At 44.4% G+C, this 21,713-nt stretch overlaps 1 protein-coding gene across 1 annotated transcript in view; it reads left to right on the forward strand.

Moving 5' to 3' along the window:
- The window catches only part of SPTLC3 (serine palmitoyltransferase long chain base subunit 3), an 81,634-nt gene that overhangs the window by 41,728 nt on the left and 18,193 nt on the right, over window positions 1–21,713 (forward strand). Inside the window, exons 7-8 of the mRNA XM_050952164.1 lie at window positions 9,795–10,014; window positions 12,115–12,241. Of these exons, the coding sequence (XP_050808121.1) occupies window positions 9,795–10,014; window positions 12,115–12,241 (347 nt within the window). The remainder of the gene's footprint in view (window positions 1–9,794; window positions 10,015–12,114; window positions 12,242–21,713) is intronic.

Consider the following 21,713-nt stretch of genomic DNA (forward strand, 5'->3'; position numbering starts at 1 on the left):
GCGGCTACAGAAAGGTCCAGGACAAAGCACCCTGTGATTACCCCAACTGACAAGGGAACTAAATGCCTCCACCTTTTGAGAAGGAAAATATTTTCATCAGCTAGTGTCCACTTCAGAGTTGCTAGCTCCTAGGTGCTGTTAGCAAAATATGATCTCTTGAATTAGTCAAAATGTCTACACTTTAAAGACAACTTCCTTAGGAAGACAGGGCCCAGTTCCAAGCCCTCACTGATGAAGGCAGGCTGATGGCCAATATATCACTCCAAGTGGCAGTAGAAGCAGCTGACACTCCCTTTCTAGAGCCATTGCCACAAGCTATAATCATGAGGCACGAATTGTGGCTGCTATCTCTGGATTCCTCCAGAGGAGACCAGAAAACCATTAAGGAACTTCCCTTTGATGCGTCTAAACTCTTTACTGAAAAGACCATTTCTACAGTTTCTTGGATAACCCTCCAGTCACTGGGCATTTACACCCCTGCTCTGAAGAGGAAACATCAGAAGCAAACCTGCAAGTCCAGACCTTCACCTCAAGCATTCAATTGCCAGTGCCCTTATGAACCATCACACAAAAGGCAGCATGCAAAGACCCAGATACATGGCTTCTTCCATCTCTGTGATGGCTACCCCACCCACCCACTGTCCAAGGGGTTCTTTGGATGGTATGCTGAAGGAATGCATACCAACGTTGATGCCATGCCTTATTGCCCCCCAAAACTCTTATGTTGCCATGCCTTATGCTGCCTTACGCACTTCGCTCACAACTGAGGGGCAATAACAAGACCACGGCTAAACAATTGAGTTTATTTCATCTCTCCACTACAATACCTCTCACTTTCTCAGGAACCCACTCTCACAAGGAAGTTCTTCACCATGAGGTAAAGTCTCTCCTTCCAGAAAGAAACCATAGAATGAGTGCCACGCTAACATCAAGGGAAGGGATTCTACTCCCGTAAGTCTTGATCCCCAAGAAGTCTGGTGGTTGGAGACAAATTCATGATTTACACCAACAAAATGTATTCTTCCAAAAAGTAAAATTCCATATGGTCACATTAGCATCAGTAATTCCCTTCCTGGAACAGGGGATACATAGTTTGTGGCCCTCCACATGAAAGATGCTTACTTTCACATAGACATTCACCTGTCCCACTGAAGAATTCTCGTATTTCTTATTGAGAAAGACCACTTCCAATTCAGAGTTCTCCCATTTGGACTAGCTATGGCACTCAGAGTCTCTACAAAAGTCCTGTCAATAGTAATGGCTTGGATGAGAAGACACAGGTTTATTTTCTTTTCATATCTTGATGAATGGCTCCAGACAGGAAGATCCAGCAGGAAATTCCAGTTGGTGCTCTATTCCTGCTCCAGCTACTATCTTCCCTGGGAACTTGTGTCAGCCACAAAAAGTCTACATTGACTCTCACGAGGTCCATAGGTTTCATAGGTGCAACTCTGGACTTGACTACAGCAAGGGTCTATTTCCTGTTGGAAAGCTTCCATACCAGGGGTGATTTGATAAAACAGATCACCCTCACATCTCAGACTATGGTCAGAACCGCTCTTTCCCTCCTAAGCCATATGGCCTTATGTGGCCACGTAACACCATTCGCCAGGCTTCTCCACTGCTTACAAACCTGACTTCAGTCCATTTACTCACCAAAGATAACCTCAGTGCTAGAGTAGCAATTCTAGCCAAAGTTATGGCCTCTCTTGCCTGGTGGACAAATCCAGAGAAAGTTCAACTGGGAGTTCCTTTCCTCACACACACACACACACACACACACACACACACCTGAGGCAACTATCATCACAGATGCTTCTCTCTTAAGTTGGGGAGCCCATATTGACAATCACACTGCACAAGGCATCTGGATCCCAGGGGAGGCCAGAATCCATATCAATTTACTGGAATTAAGGGCAGTCTATTGGGCCCGCAATGCATTCCCTCCACTCCTCCAATCCACACATACCCAGGTTGTGTCAGATAGTATGAGCAGCTGTCTTCTACATAAATAAATGGGGGAAAGAGTGGGAACAAGATCTCCTCCCTCCCCCCAGTGTAGACAGTCATCCTCTGGAACTGGCGTATTAGAAACCATATAACCCTCTCAGCAATATAACTACCAAGTGCACACAACTCTCTAGCAGACAGTCTCAGCAGACACTTTTCCACGGGCCATGAATGGGAGAATTGCAATTCTGTTCTGAATGAGATCTCCACCGAGTGGGGAACACCATCTTGGGATTTCTTTCTTGCAAAGGAACAAGAAACTACCCCTATACTGCTCCAGAGCAGCTATGGCCATGGTCTGAAGGGCAACGCCCAGCTGCTACCTGTGCAGACCGCCTCAGGTGTGCCTTCCCTCTCACCCTACCAATACCACAAATTCTGCAAGAGATCTGTCACAACAGGGCTCAGGTCATCCTCACTACACCCAACTAGCAGATACAGTTCTGAGACCTCCTGTGGATTTCCACCTTCCCTGCCCCCTGCCAGGTCTCTCCCCCCTCCCCCACAGCATCCAGATCTGCTGTTGCGACACAATGTACAATCAGGCACTCTCAAGGATCACTACACCTGCAGGCCTGCTATTTGGATGGGCATCTGACATAGAGCACAGGTATTCAGTGGCAGTTCACTCCATTCTCAAAGCAGGAAGGATTCTACTAGGAGATGCTGCTTGGCCAAATGGAAGCATTTCTCCTTTTGGTCATGACTACACCAGCTATCTCCAGAGTCCTCTAGGATTCTTGTTATTCTGGAATACCTACTTGCCCCTAGGCATTGGGCCTCTCAATCAGTTCCATATGGATCCATCTTGCAGCAATCAGCACCTTTCATCCCTCAGTTGAGAACCATACTATCTTTACTCATCCTGCAATGAATAGATTCCTAAAAGGACTTGTTAAAGCTTCCCCACCAGTGGGGAGACCAACGTCACAATGGGGTCTCAATCTCATCCTTTCACTTCTCACCAAACCTCGCTCTGAACCATTAGCAACCGGTTCAATGTTGCATCTCTCGGTAAAGTTGCCTTCCTGCTCTCTGTCCCAGGAGGGTGAGCAAGCTGAGAGCACTCCTGGCATATACTATCTTTCATAAAGAGAAGATCTTTCTTTGCCTCCACCCAAAATCCATTCCCAAAATAATTTTGGAGTTTCACATGAATCAAACCATTCACTTACCCAGTATTTTTTCCAGAAACTCATGCCTCTGATGAGAAGTGACAGCTTAACTTTCTAGACCAGTGGTTCCCAAACTTGTTCCACTACTTGTGCAGGGACAGCCCCTGGCAGGCTGGGCTGGTTTGTTTACCTGCTGCGTCCCCTGGTTCAGCCAGTCGCGGCTCCCAGTGGCCGTGGTTCGCTGCTCCCCCCAATGGCAGCTGCTGAAAGCGGCGGCCAGTACGTCCCTCGGCCCACGCCACTTCCTGCAGCTCCCATTGGCTTGGAGCAGCGAACCGCGGCCACTGGGGGCTGCGATCGGCCGAACCTGCGGATGCGGCAGGTAAACAAACCAGCCCAAGCTGCCAGGGGCTTTCCGTACACAAGCAGCAGAACAAGTTTGGGAACCACTGGTCTAGACATTTTATCTAGAAAGCAAAACAAACAGAAAAACTCCTAAACATATCGTCACCGTAGCAGAGTGATCAAGAGGTTAAGGTCTATCTGCTCAGAGATTCTGTAAATGGACACCAAGCTGCATCATCCTTTGTTACCAATTAGCTGACATTCCCCCCAACTTCTGTAGCATCTCTGTAAGATATATCCTTACAGATATATACGGGGCAGCTACCTAGAAATCCATACATGCCTTTACATGACACTATGCATTTTTGCAGGCTTCTACTGCAGGTGCAGCTGTGGGGATAGCAAGACTAGACATCCATACCATCTGCATCCTCACACATACCTCTCATTTGACTACAGTTTACTAATCTCCCATGGATGGAATATACATAGGGACCATCACTCGAAGAAGAAAGAGAGGTTACTTACCTGTAATCGGAGGTTCTTTGAGATGTGGGGTCCCTATCTGCATTTCACTTTCCACCCTCCATCCCCTCTGCTGCAAATCATGAACGGATTCCTGGTAATATAGGAATTGGAGAGATATTGGCCCGCACTGCCCTTTTGTACAAGGAGAACAATTGTGCTAGTGCAGACCAATGGATATTCTTTACTAAAAACCTTTAGATTCAGACTCATGGTGTGCATGCATCCCCACACGTGGAATATAGATAGGGACCACACATCTCAAAGAACATCCAGTTACAGGGAAGTAGCCTCCATATATTTAATATTGCTAGGTACAGATTAGTAGACCAAAACCAATCCAGTATATTGGTAATATTCTGACCTTTCCTTTCCTGGACTCTGATTTTGAAGTAGCAGTAAGACTTTCCACTACCTGAGTAGGCTAGATTTAGTTCTTTTTAGTTCTGACAGTTGGTAAATTAGCATTCTTACACAGAGTAGTGAGGAAGAGGGAAGAATTCTTTAAAGTATCCTTCTTGGTAAGGTCATATGCTGCTTTCTTGAATGAGTCTCTAAAGAAATAGAGCATCATTGCTAACTATTATATAGAATTAAAATCACTTGGTAAGATCCATAATGCAAGTTAAAGTATCTTGATTTACAAGTTCGGCTTGGCATCTTTTTACATGGATGTAACGTTCCACCTTTTTTTTTTTTTTAAGATGGCAATATATGACACTGATGAGATCAACATTAAGGGTCAAATCCTGCCTTCATTTTCACTCCTGCAAGCTCACTGGTATGTTAAGGGTATGTGAAAGAGTTATCCTACTCGTCAACACCGCACATGAACCTTGATTTACCAAACTGGCAAAAGTTGAAAAGAGCTACTGCGAGCCAGCGTGGTGTTGAAATATCAGAGTAGTGTTTCAGAACCATAGCCCACTGAGTTTGCATGGGGATAAGTAAATGCAGAATTTGGCCCACAGGTTATAAAGGACCCAAGCTGGGTGTCAAATAAACAGTGAGAAAATATTTCAGTTTTTAAAATGTATTTAACATTCAGAAAAGGAAAGCTCAGCACAGGTAAATGTAACTATTAATGAAAGCTGGCTTTTAACTTGGACTAGTTTGAGAGTAAATTTATTCCATATTCAGTCCAAGCTGAGAGAGACCACATGGCCATCAATCCTCAGTACAAAAGCATGAACAAGTTTTGGCAGGGTCCATGGCAGGAATTAAATTGACTTGCTAAATCATGTCTCTATTATCTAAATTCTAGCTAGTGTTTTCCTTGGCTTCTACTGTTTTCGGTTCAGGATCAGTCAATTACTGCATTCTTGCTCAGTTTCTGGTAGATTTGCGCTACCTAGTAACATATTTACTTATGAGTCAGATGGGCCAAGGCCCAAGGTAACAATTGAGGAGCAACATACAATGGTCAAAACCGATGGTTTTTTCCATTTTCATTTTAATTTGACTTGGTCGTATTTCTCTGATCGCTTGGATACTATCCAGAGCATTTTCATGTATACTTGAGGTTTTTTTTGTGATTCAGTGCCAGTACTCTAGGCAGCCTATTAGGGCAATTTTTTATATCCTGCTATTAGGTGATTGCCAGCCCCTTAGTCCAAAGGGGTAACATTTTACGTCATTGGCAAGAGACCAGCAAAAGGGGGTTAATCAATCAATGGCTGCTTCCTAACTTTTCAAAATACTGTAATTTATTTGGCTTTTTAAACTGTTGCTGTAAACCACAAAATAGAGAAGTCTGTGTCAAGTCTCCTAAATGCCACATTGTGACAAAGTTTACCAAAGAAAATAATGGTAAAAGCAAAGATTAAGATTTAATGTGTGTATTTTGGAAGATCAAGATCAACATGAATACACTGTGTGTATCTAGTTGTATATCAGATCAGAGGAAAGGAGTTTAAAGACCCATGACAGACATGATCAAGGGGCCAAAGGGATTGACTTATAAGGAAAGATTTATATGTAATCTGAGCAATGACTGAAGAAAGGGATATGATAAGTCTTCAAATACTGGAAGGGTTAGAGTAAATCTGCAGAGATTGGAAGGGTATTACACGCTGGCATATGTAGGAGTTGTGTGATGAAATTAAGAAGGGGAAATGGCTGTCTGAATATCAGCAAAATCAATCTTCTTGACAGTGCAATGAATAAGGCTATGGAAAAGGCCTCAGTCTACCAAGAAAAATGATAGAAGTCCAGTTGCCTGAGAATTCTAAAATGAAACTGGATAAAATGCTGTCAGTGTGCTGTATAGAGTAAACCTGCATTGCCAGACAAAGAGGATTAGTTGACCTACAGTGATATGTATCTTCCATCTCCCAGGCTCCAAAGCTCATGGAAGCCAATGGAAAGAATCCCATTAACTATGATAGGATTTGAATCAGGACCTAAACTCAGTGATTCAGAAACTACATCATTTGTGTCCTGTACAAACCTTGCCAGGGGACCTCTTTCTAACACTTTTGTCTCGTGGCCTTGTTAAAACTTCATTGGCATTGTAGAGCAACTGGGACATAATCATGTTGTGACCAACTTATGCAGCAGAGATAAAACCTTGTATGTAACCGACACTTCAGCCCTGGTGCAGAACACGGTTAAGATCCTGTCTGCAGTACAGATCTGAACTGTTGTAACTGGGTCAGGAGACATCAGTGTTGTGAACAGGTCACGGTTGTTTTTGTGCGGGAGGCTGGCCCTACAATGCACTGTGGAGCAAACAGCAGAGGGCTGCAGACAGAGGGAAAACAGCTTCAGAAGTTATAGGCCGAAAGGACCATACAAAACTTCACCAGGCCTAACACAGCGATGTCGGACTTCTGTCCCCAATCTTGTTTCCCTGACCGTGACAGCATGCACCCATTGTTCAGCTTCGTAGATTAATTTGGGGCCAGATTGTGGTGGGAACGCCCTGAGAGAGAGGCGGGAAATTGGAGTGCACAGATTGCTTCCCCAACGAGATTGCGAAGCCGAAATAAGGGCCTCTGTCACTGCTGTAGTCCCTGCACTCTCCTAAGGCACACACTGCCCCAAAAGGAACAGGAAGGAAGCAGAATCAAGGCCTCACTCACTTCCTCCTCATTACCTCACAGAAGAAAAGACCAGTTGAGTGAGGAGGAGCAGCCTGCACCATACTAAATGAATAGGCCCCATACACACAATCCCTCCCTGAATTGCTCAGTGGATGGCATAGCTTAATGCTACTGCTCAGTCAGGCCACAATAACACAATTTAACCCCCCCACCCCACTCCAAAAAGATGTTAAAGCTTCCATAAGCTCCCTCCTTTCAGACTTCCAGAGCTGTGAAATGCCCTGAGTGTTTTGTAAGAATGACACTACCAAAATGAAACAAACAGACACATTTCATTTCAGCTTTAGGTCCCTGGTTTAACTCCGGCCCAGGGTAATATTTACTGGAAGTTTTACCTTCCATAAGGGCTGCTCCGTGGCCTATGTTAAATGAGTTTAGTCTCAGTCTAGTTCTAAGTAGAGATGTGTCCCCATTGCAAGCCTTCTTCCGCAATCGCCAAAGGTCAGCAGAGAGGCCAAGGACAGAATGGGCACAGAAACCAAACTGGTCTCTTGTCTCTAGAGCTGGTCCCACCAAGGGATGGTTGAGGCTCATTAGCAGGGCAGCATGCAGGGAAACCTGCAGTAAAGCTACCTGTGTTTTGGCCATTCTGTGGAAGAACTGGGCCTTTTGTTGTTCTGGTAGCCTCTGGCCACCATCCCAGGATTTAAATAAGCCAGCATCTTTCAAGAACACTAATAGGTTCTTCATTTCACTACCCTGTTTAGACTAAAAACAATTAACTCCTACTTACATCATTAGGTCATACTGTATGAAAACAATTCCATCAAATTATCTTCACATTTAAAATCTCCTGGCAGTCATATATCAGGAGAGGGAATTTAACTAAGCCCTCTGTATTCCAGGATTGAGCGAACACATGATTTTGCTGTAGAATTGTGCAGTGGAATCTAAATTTTCTACTCTTAAATTAAGATTTTAGCCCTTCTAGCTGTGGAAATAAACTTCCAAATGTAAACAAATGCAGAGAGTCTTCCTGCATCTGCAGACTCCCTGAAACAATAACTCAGACAGTGGTGTAATTTGCTCTCATTGATCAACATGGGCTATGTGAATATACTATGACATTGCTGGATGTTTTAGCTGAAACATGGAAGTAATGCAAAGTCCATTGTATTATTATTATGTATTGGTTGTAGTGCCGGGTATTGGGAGAGGGATGGCTTCTCATTGTCAAGAGTTAACTAGATTTAGGGAGCAGAGGTTCAAGCCCTCCCAAAACTTTCAAGTTACCTACAACCCTGCCCATGAGAGTGAGGGAAAGAAAAGAGGCCAAAATCATGAAAAGCCTCCCCTGTGCCAAAAGCCTGTTGTCGCCTACTTGACTGCCAAACCTCCATTTTCTCCCTTGTAACTCGTACAATGCAGCTACATGTTGCAAATACTAAAATCTGTGAGGGCAGCATAAAACAGTTGGAAACTGATATCGAGATAAATAACGCTGGGAGGCCGTACTGACTGTATTACTCATTTGCACATTTAATTCAGGAACAGGCTCCATTTTTCAATTTAGCTGGAGCTGCCTCAAGATTTCCAATTTGACCCACCTGAGCAGGGGGCCTCCCCACAGAATGTAGGTTTTGCTTGGCACACAGCACCTTGCTTTTGGTATGAAATATGTTAGCACTTTTCAGATGTTTTTTCCCCTTACCACAGCTAGTGCAAGAGAACAAGTTTAACTCACTGTAAAAATAAACTATTGAATACATCTGAAGGTATCCGGTGATAAGCTTCCTTAGTAATCTCACCCAGGTTTTCAAGGCATAATAGTGTCTGCAGCAAAGGTACGGATAACTAAACTGCCTTGCATTAAAGAGGATTTCTAATTTGTCTCCTGAGGAGTTCATCTTGCAGGGTAATTCCTGCTGTTCACCTACCCTTGTGAGGTAACTACTCAGAGTGTACTGGGTTTCTTATCCTTTTTTTCCCTAGGAGTATCAAGATGCTGTTAATGCATCAATGCAGCATATTGAATTCTGCTCTTCTCTTTTCTTAAAGAGAAAAAACATAAAATATTAAGGATCTTTTCCTGTACAGTGCTAGATTGTGTGTGTGTGTCCCCTGAAAGAAACAGACTAGGAGCGAAGGATCAAAGATCACTTTAAGTCGCCTTTGTGCCTCCCAGATTGTTCCTTCTCCAAGAGCCAAGTCTACCCTAAGTTAGGGAGCCTCCCCACACGTGCCTGTGGGATGCTCTAAAGCTAATCTATATAAATCTTTCTGTCCCTGGCTCCCACCTGTGCTACCCTAGACTTCTGCACTGGGGGAATTCTGCCTGGATTTGTTGCCTTTACAACCTGTAAATGTTGTCAGAGTGGCATATAGACATAAGTTGGGGGCCAGAGTTGCAAATACCTTCTAATTGTGGGGGGCTTGTAATGAATTATATGCACTAAGCTGGATAAAGTCCAGCATATCATTTGAACCCTTCCCTTCTCTTTTCTGCATGCAGAAGTAGGGCTGATAAGTTGCAAAAGACCAAGGAAGTCACTGGGACTGCTCATGTGAGTGACTGCCTGCTCAGCAATGGGCATAAAGACTTCCCAGTTTTTCTTTGAGCTACGAATTTGGTTTGAGCTTTAAAGAGGCCCTTTTTGGTATCAGGGTAACCCTGTGGTCCATAATGTGTACCAGAGTGCTAATATTTAAAGAGAGCAGAGGATTAAAAGATTCATTAGCAATTCTCATTCTCTAGCATGGAAGGTTCCATTGTGCGCCTGCCAGAGATAGTCGCCTTGAAGAAGAGATACAAAGCCTACCTCTACTTGGATGAAGCTCACAGCATTGGTGCTGTGGGACCCACTGGCCGGGGAGTCGTGGAATATTTTGGAATGAACCCTGAAGATGTTGATGTATTGATGGGTACCTTCACCAAAAGCTTTGGAGCAGCTGGAGGATACATAGCTGGCAAGAAGGTAAATAGAAAACTTCTAGTTTCTGTTTGACACCAAAACAAATGGCTTCCTATCTGTGCATGGCATATATAGCTGCCTTTCCATATAATCTGCCATTTAGTAGGGCTATTAGAGAGAATGCACGGCTCCTGTCTGGATCCCAAATGAATGATTGAACTGTTCAGCTATTCTACACGTTGGAATGGGTAAAATACTCAGTTTTCTTATTTTTGTTTGACATTCATATTAGGTAATTTGCTGTTCTATTGGTACTTTTGTCCCAAACCTAGATGGAGAGCTTTACAAATAATGCTGCTGTTCATTGTCTTGGGGATATTCAGCCAGCTCTGAGCTTGGCTAGATATACTTCAATGTACAGATTTGCATGCCCAGTTTGGGATTATGCTGGTATAACTAGGGTGACCAGACAGCAAGTGTGAAAAATCGGGACAGGGGGCGGGGGGTAATAGGAACCTACATAAGAAAAAGACCCAAAAATTGGAACTGTCCCTATAAAATCAGGACAGGTGGTCACCCTAGGTATAACTATACCTGTAAACTATATCAGTACAACTTGTAAAACTTTCCTGTGCACACAAGGCCTTAAAGCTTTATGTCCTGTAATTAGGCCCCCTACCTCTGACTTTTCCTAGTTTGTATAAAGTCCTTTGGCTCAGGTAAGTAGCAGGGGAGGCGTCACTGCAGCATCAGGGCCTAAGAATTGCACTCGGAGCCACTAGCACAAATCCCCATGCCCACATCGAGTCCCATTTAAGTCTGTAGTGATCTGCACAGGTGCTGGGGTTCAGGCTGGTGGTGGATTCAATTACACGATTGGGGCCTGTTTTCATTTTAAGCTTATGCAGAAGCATATGTCAAGGACTAAGGAGTGCGTTAAAGTGGGGAAGCACCTCGCAATAGAGAGTTGCCATGGATTTTGGTGGAACTACTAGGTAGGGTTCAGCCTCAAGAGTGGCGCCAGGGTTTCTGGCGCCCTAGGCAGAATTTTGGGGGTGGCATTTTGTGCGCTCCCCACCGGGTGCGCGGGAGCTTCCGGTTCCACTCCCATCGTGCTGCTGAAGAAGGACCCTCCATCGAAATGCCGCAGGCGACAGTGGCAGTCATTGAGCTGCTCAATTGCCTGTCGCTGTTTTCCGCGGCACGTCGGCAAAAGGTCCTTCTTTGGCGGCGCAACAGGAGCGGAACTGGAAGCTCCCGTGCGCCCTGTGGGGAGTGCACAAAAATGCCGCCCCCCAAATCCTGGTGCCCTAGGCGACCGCCTAGGGTCGCCTAATGGAAGCGCCGGCCCTGTTCAGCCTTATATTAAAGACAAACTAATAAGACTATCGTGAAGTTGAATACAGACACTAGTGAGGTTACTTTTCTTCTGCTAAATCCAATGGGAGACAAACTGCACTATTTGCCATTGGCACATCACATTCATCCTTCTGAAAGGTGGGACAATTCTGTATTTTAGGGCTGGTCTACACTACGGGGGAAAATCGATCTTAGATACGCAACTTCAGCTACATGAATAACGTAGCTGAAGTCAAAGTATCTAAGATCGAATTACTCACCGTTCTCATGCGCGGGATCGATGTCCGCGGCTCCCCCTGTCGATTCCACAACTCCGTTCGGGTTGGTGGAGTTATGGAATCAATATAAGCTCGTTTGGGGATCGATATATCACATCTAGATGAGACGCGATATATCGATCCCCGAGTAATCGATTGCTACCCGCCGATACGGCGGGTAGTGAAGACGTACCCTTAAATGCAGCTTGTTCATTAGTCCCTCAGTGAGGCCAGGTTCCCCTCTCCCTGCCCCACCCCACTTCTGTAAAGATTCTCATCATATAAGCCAGGTAGTATTCTCGTTCGTAGCTTTGTTTCAGCTGTGGGTGCATAGCTCAGATTTTAAAGGATGTACGTTTGCCAAGTATCACCTGTATTTCTTCAGACCATAGATTTTTAATAACAATTAAGAAAATAAATCAGTCATGAAATGTCTTGGTCAAATATCCTCGAATGCCATATGTTCTCACCTGTATCAGTAGTTAAGACCCTGTTCTGCTCTCCTGACAACTCAAAGTTAATTCAAATTTTGTTTCACTTGTTTAAGGAACTTGTGGATTTTTTACGAACTCACTCCCACAGTGCTATTTACGCCACATCTATGTGTCCACCTGTAGCAGAGCAGATCATCCGGGCAATGAAATGTGTCATGGGACTAGACGGAACAACACAAGGTAAGACCCCTTTTATTAACTACACACATTTTATTTATAATCTTAGCATTTACGGACAGGGAGCAAAAAATATCTTCCAACAACAAAGGTCCCAAAGGCAGTAGAAAAGTATGGTAAAAGCTGCAGTGTAAATGCAGTCATTCAAATTGCACTGTCTATCATATCCACCCTCGCATGCCCCTGGGTGTTTTTAATCATACTTCTACATACTTATGCACAGTTTCATCAATGATCTCAGGGTATACTGGAAGCCATTATCAAACTAAGCTTCACAACACTCCTGCAAGAAGATGTCTGTTTTGCTGTTGAGTAAACTGAGGCACGCAGTGGTTAGGTAGGGTGACCAGATGTCCCGATTGTAAACGTACGGTTCCAATTTTTGGGTTTTTTTCTTATATAGGCTCCTATTACCCCCCACCCCCACCCCTGTCCCGATTTTTCACATTTGGTGTCCGGTCACCCTATGGTTAGGTGATATGTTTGAGGTCACAGAGCAAGACAGTGGCAGAGGTGGAAATGCCCCTCTGGAGTCCTTGCTCTCAATTGCCTTTTCTAGCCACTAGGCCACATAGCTTCCAAAAAATGTATTTGAAAAGGATATAAACTCTTTAAATCTTATGATTGACTTCACAGCATGAGTTCAGAGTTAAAGCTGAGGATCTCTCATTAATCATCTTGTTGGGCTTAGATATTGCAATAAAAATACTACTTAGAGACCATTCCTGGAGTTTCAAGCTCAGCCTTGTCTCAATAGAGGGGTTGCTGTATGAGGTTCTTGATGAATGTAAATGTTTGAACAGCAAACAGCTGAAACCATGCCATAGGCTGTCTACCCAGATGTGACACTGTACATGATGGTACTACTAAAATTATGACATTAATGTCACACTTCAGTTTGTAACTAGACTGCAGTGTCCTGAAGTTAAATTTGTTTTCAAATAATGCTTTGTCCCCAAGTTCTGGAGAAACTGCAGTAAAAGTGTGTTGATGTCATTTATGGAAGATAAGTCTTATTTGTATTCCTTCTGTGATAGGGGATCTACTTTAATGTAGCCAAGGATCAGAGTCTCTATATAATGTACACTATATAAACTATAGAACAACTGTGTTATGTAGCAATCTGCTACTAAAGCAGTATGTTACTGACATATATCCAAGCTCCTAGGACTTACAGTTATCCTAACCCAGGGGTAATAGGTGATGTACCAATGCATTTTAATTTTCTGGAGGTGTTTAGGGAGAATAATGTGAATTTTGCAATTTTGTGTATAACATACACTTGAAGAGCCAGACTGTGTCCCGAACAGCAGCTCATTTATGCTGGTTCAGCAGCATAAAGAAGGTAGAATCTTCTTGTAGTAGGGGTCCCTGCCTGGAGAAGAGCTACTCAATGACTTGCTGGTAGCCCTCCCTCATAGTCCTGGGTTGTGGGGCAAGCAGGGCCAGTGCAAGGATGTTTCGCACCCTAGGCGAAACTTCCACCTTGCGCCCCACCCCGCGACAGCTCCCCGCCTCCTCCCTGAGGTGTCCCCCCGTGACAGCTCCCCACCCTCCTCCCTAAGGCACCCCCCCCAGCTCACCCCTGCTACGAGCACAAGCAGCCCGAGCACACCGTGGCTGCTTCACTTCTTCCGCCTTCCAGGCTTGCGACGCCTAAGCTGATTGGTGCCACAAGCCTGGGAGGCAGGACAAGAGAAGCAGCCACGGTGTGCTCAGGGAGGAGGCAGGGCAGGGGTGAGCTGGGGCGGGGAGTTCCCCTGCGTGCCGCCCCCCTCCCTTACTTGCTGCAGTGGCCCTCCCCGTGCTCCCCTGCCCCAGTTCCCTCCGCCTAAATGCCAGCAGCGACTGGGGCGGCCGAAGATCCGGCCGCCGCGGTCACTGCCGAAGAAAATGCCGCCCCCCAAATCCTAGCGCCCTAGGCGACCGCCTAGGTTGCCCAAATGGTTGCACCAGCCCTGGAGGCAACCAGGGGATGGAGAGTGATGGAGGCATGGCCACATCAGACTGCATTCCAACTATTTTTTACTGATGCAATGGCGCATAGAGCACTGTTGCAAACCAGTACAATTTAGAGCAGGCCTGGGGCTACTTAGATTTTCACCAGGGGCCAATGACTCCTCTGGTCCAGGCCAGCATTTGCAAGGTGCCAGTGCAAAAAAAGGAGGAATGGAGAATCTGGCCCAAAATATCAAAATTCACTTCAATGCACTAGCAAAAATTAAGGTTACTTGGAATCTGGAAACATTCCATTGGGATGCCTGCAGGCTGGGGAAATGATATAGTCATTTAGGCAAATAATCCAAACTGGATTAAAGAAGTTTTTATACTCTCCGATTTGAAAGGTATGGATTGGGGATAGTAAAATCTGATATAAGAGACTCACTCTGATGTACTCCTTGTATTTTACCTCCTGTACATTCATATGGTCCTGACACATTATATAATCCTCTGAATCAGGTTTATAAAAATGCTCGCCAACAGAGGGCAATATTGTACTAACCCTTTTCAAGAGTTATGTCTTTAGGGCCTAAGACACATAGTATGTAAAGCATTATATCTGTAGAACATTTCTAATCTCAGCCTTTCAGAGCTGCTTACAAATGGCTTTGGGGTAACATGATTCTGTGTACAGTGTAGGGCACTCGGATAGGAGATCTGGGTTCAAGAGAGGGCCTTTAAAGCTGCCCACCCCTAGGTGAATTTGAGGATTAGAGTTTCAGAAAAAGTTCTGTCAGCAGCAATGTAGTTTAGTAACACAATGTATTTTTACATGAACTGAGTTGCTTCGCATATCGGTTAACTCTGGCAATTTATTTTAATTTGCCTTGTAAAGAATACAAATGTATTGAGCATCAGGTCATCAGGCTTTGATGCTGCATTGGCATCAGGAACAGAGATTGTGGTTCAGAATGTAAAAAGAAAGAGAGAGAGAGAGCGCGCGTGCTCTGGCTGAATCTTCCTAGATGTTTGCTTAGCACCTATCACAGCAGGGCCCTTGTGCAACTGATATAATATAAAATAGCAGCTGTTAACTTTTGAATGATCCTTGTGGGGCAATATGCCACATGACGGGAAAGTCTCAACTCAAACAAAATGGCATCCCTAAATCCCAAAATAGAAGAAACCATCGACATATGGAGTTTATCTTTCCCATGCAGAAGGTTAAGTAATCCACCTCTATGCACACATTTCTCTTCCCAACCTCAAATTAAGGACCACACAGAAAACTCTCTATGAAGAATGGGGTCTTCATGAGGAATGGGTAAAGTTGGGTGTGGGTCTTCCAAGAGCTCTGTGACGATTACCCAGGAAAGATAACATGGCTGCAGGCCATATTACTTTTTTCACAGACTCCTCTGTATTGGGGAAACCTCCATTTCAGGGTAGGTCCCAGTGGCAGAGGAGGCCCCAGTAGGCAAGTTGCAATGAATTGTGTGTTATCATGGAACAGAGATGAGTCTGGAACCCCAGAGCGAGTGAGGAGGGATGGCCTCTTCCTGAGGGTCTGCTGGATTGTGAGAATGGAATTCATTGCATGGGAGTAAAGCTGCTCCCATTCCCCACAGAATGGTTTGGGGGGATCTCTATAAGGAGAGCCTCACAAAGTGTTTCCCCTCCAACAGATATTCCTGTAGGTGGAGAGGTGCTGACTCTCAGATATCTAGGAAAACTGCCAGCACATGTATTAAATATTTTGAAAAGGAAAGAAAATACATCTTGGTGAGTTATTCCATGTTAACTTAACAAAGAGAGAGACAGTGAAATACCTTAGTGGCAAATGAGTAAATTTGTCCCGTTCTTACAGTTGTCTTCATCACTGGATCCTAGAATGATAGATGTACAGAAATCAGACAGGGTAAGACCTATTTGATCATTTAGTCAGTCCCTTACAACTTCCAGGTTATTCCCTGTAGTATATTTTCTAGTGCTTTGCTCAGTTTTGTTCTACATTTCTCAAGTTAGTTATACGGCTTCCACCCTGCCTTCCATTAGTTGTTAAAGTAACTCTGCCTTGATCTGGTAAACATCTGACTAGGAGTAGAGCAAGAGAAATGTGCTTACACATTGGATGTAATCAAAGCCCAGAAATGCAGCCAGTGTTTGTGTTTACCTTCTCGTGTATCAAAATGATCGATTTGCTGTTGTTTTTTCTGCAGTTATTTTGCTTTAGCATGATTATGCTTGGTTGAAAAGGAAAACAAGGTTTGAATTTCCAAGACCTAATTAATGGATGCATGACTGGAGGGTATGAGTAGATACATGTGTGCAGTAGTGGTGAAGAAGTGGACTCTAGCCCATGAAATCGTATGCCCAAATAAATTTGTTAGTCTCTAAGGAGCTACAAGGACTCCTCGTTTATATATATATTTAATATAATTAATTAAAGGCATTGCAGGTATCAATATCTGCAGTCTGTGTTGCCCAACAGTTTCGATGATAAGCTCCTGTTTTCAGTTTTTTATAACTTTGCCAAACTTCAACCTTTCAGGCTGAAATTTTCCATGGATGCCAGGTGTCTGCCTATGGCCAAATTTATTTATTTATTTATTTCAACAAAAAAAGTTCTGTTGTTTCTCTCAATAAAGTTAGGGAAACATAAGAATATTTAACACGGGCAAAACAATGTATAGATGTTTCATTGAGTGGCTCTAACACTTCCATGCTTTGAAACTTGACACAAAGTCATCCTGATGGCCTTTTGCCATCTTTGTGAAAATCCACCCAAACGTGAGTATCTGAAACATCTCCATTTCACATGTTCTGTAGAGACTTGTTAGAGTTTGGTGGGAAGGTAGTGGACTGAAATAAGGGGATGGAGTTGAAGGACATTGGGATAAAGGGGAAGATTGGGACTAAGAAGGGGTTGCAGGTTGGATTGGGAGGGGAAGGTCTAAAACTGGGACATGGATATATTGGAGGGGCAGGAGCAGAAGATTTCAGGCTTGGGTAGGACAGGAGCACAGTACAGTATACTCCTCTCAGAACATGGAATAGAACCCAGGAGTCCTGAGTCTCACCATTCCTCTACTGTTAGCAAATAGCTGTGAATCCACTGGCAAAATGTGTTTTACTTTCAGTGGGATGTTCCATTTTATCATTCAAAAACTCCCACATTACATAACTAAAACGAGGTGCAGGAAATACAAGGTCTCCCCCAAAATGTATCTACAAATTAATACCTGGCAGAATTTGTGATAGAGTCCTGAAGCCATTACGCATCATATCATGATCATGTCACCAATATCTCTTGACTATCTTATGTACGCTAGATGGCCTGTAACAATTTTACAGAATCCATGAGTACATTACTGCATACCCTTCATTCTGCTTTGTTTTCTCCTGTTCACTGAGCAAATCGAAACCAGGAAATGCCAGGCTCACTCTAATTAATGGTACATCTAGTTAAGTATTCTGCCTCCACAATGGCCTATGTCAGAGGATTCAGAAAATGGTGAAAAATTCCGTAATGCCTCTGGCCATTTGTGCAGTATTATAGCATTCTTAAGGCCATGGCTACACTTACAGTTCTGCAGCACTGGTAGTTACAGCTGTGTTCGTACAGCTGTGTAGGGCCAGCGCTGCAGTGTGGCCACACTGACAGCTACCAGCGCTGCAGTGTGGCCACATTTGCAGCACTTGCAGCGCTGTTGGGAGTGGTTCATTGTGGGCAGCTATCCCAGCATTCAGGTGGCTGCAACGTGCTTTTCAAAAGAAGGGGGTGGGGTGGAGTGTGACAGGGAGCGTGGGGGAGACAGAGAGAGTGGATTTTTGGAGCTGACACTGTTCTCAGCTCCCTGCCTTGCAAGTTCTAAGGACTGGAAGATACACAGTGCCTACCTTCAATCATTTTAAAAGTTTTGACCTTTCCCCCACCTGTCTCTTATTCACTAAATGCTAATTATGCACTCCTAAATAACCATCAGACCACATAAACAGTTGCTCAACATTACCCCTCCCCCCTCTCTCCTCAAGCAAACAGCTTTGAACATTCCAAAGCAATTCTCCTGCCTTCGCTGGCTCGCTCGCTGGAGCAAAGAGCAGCTGTGTTTGTTTTTTAGCAAGTAGCTATGGGGAGATCAGAGTTCAGCCATTCTTCTGGTTTGTTGTGGACAGGAATTCTGGGATACCTCCTTATACCCCGGAGGCCAATAAAAGCGCTGGTGGTGTCCACATTTGCTGACCAGCGCTGCATCACCAGCGCTGGAATCGCTATACCCGAGGCAGACCAGGTGTACAGCCAGCGCTGCAACCAGGGAGTTGCAGCACTGGCTGTGCTTTGCAAGTGTGGCCACATCCTGAGTTGCAGCGCTGTAACCCCCTCACCAGCGCTGCAACTCTCCAGTGTAGCCAAGCCCTTAGTTGAAGAGGAGGAAACCTCTCCCTGAGTGTATATGTCAGTTCAGGCACTAAAGCTTGAAGACTCATAGCATTTGCAATTTTTATCCTAGATAGAGTAACTGCAAATGTTCTGTTGTAGTTCATATAATACAATTGTTAATAGAATACAAGTGTCTAATCCCTGTATGAACCTTTCACAGCTGTAACTATATCCCTCACTAATACCATGCAGCAATGAGTTCTATAGGATAGTTTGCGGTGTTTTTTGTTTGTTTGTTTTTAAGTCATTTTATCCCTTTTTAACTTGCATTGCCTTTTCATCTCAAATATACCCTTCTTCATTCATATGGGATATGGTAAGCAGAAGTTCCCATGACATTCACTTTATAGTTTGGATTATATATATATTCTTTATACCTTCTCTTCATGGCTTCTCATTACACCACTGGAGATACCTCAGGAAACTCAACAGCTGCCTTAGCAGTTTTAGCCCCTAGATGAGCCTGCACTTGGCTCAGAATACTTGGACTTTGTCTGATTTTTAATGATAGCTTATACTATGTGTACTTGCCTGTAAAGGCACTGACAGAGCTTCTCGGCTAGGATTAGGTCTGAGAAAGCCATGCTAGCCCCTTCCAGCTGTGACCTTGGACCTTTTTTTCTTACTGAGACTATCACGAGCATATTTTTACACTTAAATTTGATAGGTAAAAAAACAGAACCGCTAAGTGGACAGATTTAAGACTGCTAACGAACAAAAGCAGTTTCCATACTGACGAAGAATACAATGTAGTGATGTAACTTGCTAATAAAGCATTTAAAAAGTCATATTTTTTCTATTTAATATGTGGTAATTCATTAACAATAAAGTAGCATTCCTTACTATATGCTTTTATGGAACTCTGTCAAATTTTAAATATATTCTTAAGAAGCTACTATCCTCATGCATGTTACAAAACAATACCTGAGATTATTAAAACAGACGGGATATTTTTAAAATGCAAATGACTTTTATGGTCTTTGGTTTAACTCTGTATCACAATTTCTCTCTCTGCTTGGAAATTGAAAATGGAACTAGTAGTTTGTAGTCAGAATTGATTTCTCATGTACTAGATCAAAGCTGGCATATTTGGATTGCAAAACCTGCAGGGGAATATGTTTTTGTTTTTTAAAGGTTTATTTTTAAAATTGGTGATGAATCCCTGGAAACATTTACATTTGTCTTGGGTTTTGTAAAAACATAAGACCAGATTTTCAAAAATGCTCAGCACCCACAATTGGCACCAGATTTTCAAAAGAGCTCAGCTCCCATTTAGCACTGAGCTGTCAGGAGCTGAGCTCTTTTGAAAATCTGGCCTTTAATGTTTTGTAAAACTAAATATGGCTGTCAGTGTCTCTTGTAAAATCTGAGGCCTTAATGCTGCAAGCTGATGTGTGGGCAGTCACTCACAACAGCTTGCACAATTGGAGCCATTATGAACTACATTAGTTTCTAATCCCTAAGATTTTCTTTTTGTCTTTTATTATGAACTGCAATAGCTTCTCTTAGGTCTTGATCCAGCAGAACACTTAAGGACATGCTTAATTTTAAGCCTATGAATATTCTCATTAAATGCAATGAGACTACCCATGTGTGATGTGCTTAAAATGCGTAAGTGCCTGGCTGGATCAGGGCCTTGCATCACAGCCATTTTCTCAGCAGCAGATGATGAGGCAGGTTGGATTCTGCCACTCGTACTCAAGCTGAAGCAGAACAAACACTGAATGTAATCACGCTGATTTCAATGGCGCCACCTGCAGGAGCGCTGCTAGCTTTTTTGGCACCCTAGGCGGTGGAAGGTCCCACCCCTGAAATGGCACCCCCAGCAGAGGCTGTGGAAAGTCCTGCCCCCGAAATACCGTTGACGACTGAGGTGGCCGAAGATCCAGCCGCCGCGGTCGCCACCCCCCAAACGTTAGCACCTAGACTACCTCCTAGGTCACCTAATGGGTTGCGCCAGCCCTGGCCACCTGCAGAGTAAGGTACTCCTCACCCTATATGTAGGAGAATTGCGCCCATAGAGAACAATGGACTATTGATTCTAACAAGCAAGGTAACTTGAGTAATAGGCTTATAGAGTAAGGGTATGTCTACATCTACAATTTTGCAGCGCTGGTTGTTACAGCTGTATTAGTACAGCTGTATAGGGCCAGCGCTGCAGAGTGGCCACACTTACAGCAACCAGCGCTGCAAGTGGTGTTAGATGTGGCCACACTGCAGCGCTGTTGGGCAGTTTCAAGGGGGGTTCGGGGAACGCGAGAGCAAACCGGGGAAGGAGACCAGCTTCGCCGCGGTTTGCTCTCGCGTTCCTCGAACCACCCTGCAAACCGCAGGGAAGGAGACCTGCTTGCTCGGGGGTTCGGGGAACGCGAGAGCAAACCGGGGAAGGAGACCTGCTTGATTACCAGAGGCTTCCTCAGGTATGCTGGGATACCTGCTTATTCCACGGAGGTCAAGAAAAGCTCCACACTACAAGAAGGATGTGGAAAATTTGAAAAGAGTCCAGCAGAGGGCAACAAAAATTATTAGGGAGCTGGAGCACATGACTTACGAGGAGAGGCTGAGGGAACTGGGATTGTTTAGTCTGCGGAAGAGAAGAATGAGGAGGGATTTGATAGCTGCTTTCAACTACCTGGAAGAGGGTTCCAAAGAGGGTGGATCTAGACTGTTCTCAGTGGTAACAGATGACAGAACAAGGAGTAATGGTCTCAAGTTACAGTGGGGGAGGTTTAGATTGGACATTAGGAAAAACTTTTTCACTAGGAGGGTGGTGGAGTACTGGAATGGGTTACCTAGAGAGGTGGTGGAATCTCCTTCCTTAGAGGTTTTTAAGGTCAGGCTTGACAAAGCCCTGGCTGGGATGATTTAGTTGGGGCTTGGTCCTGCTTTGAGCAGGGGGTTGGACTAGATGACCTCCTGAGGTCCCTTCCAACCCTGATATTCTATGATTCCTCCCCCGCCCCCCCGACCCCGCCCTTCACTTGCACTTCTCCACGCCCTCTCCCCCGTCACTCACCCTTATAGATGGTAAAAAGTGGGAGGGAATAGCCCTCTCCCTTTTAAAAGTGATGGGGCCATGACCCCCGCCCTCCC

This window comes from Gopherus flavomarginatus, chromosome 4 (assembly GCF_025201925.1).
Source record: "Gopherus flavomarginatus isolate rGopFla2 chromosome 4, rGopFla2.mat.asm, whole genome shotgun sequence".
Taxonomy (NCBI): domain Eukaryota; kingdom Metazoa; phylum Chordata; order Testudines; family Testudinidae; genus Gopherus; species Gopherus flavomarginatus.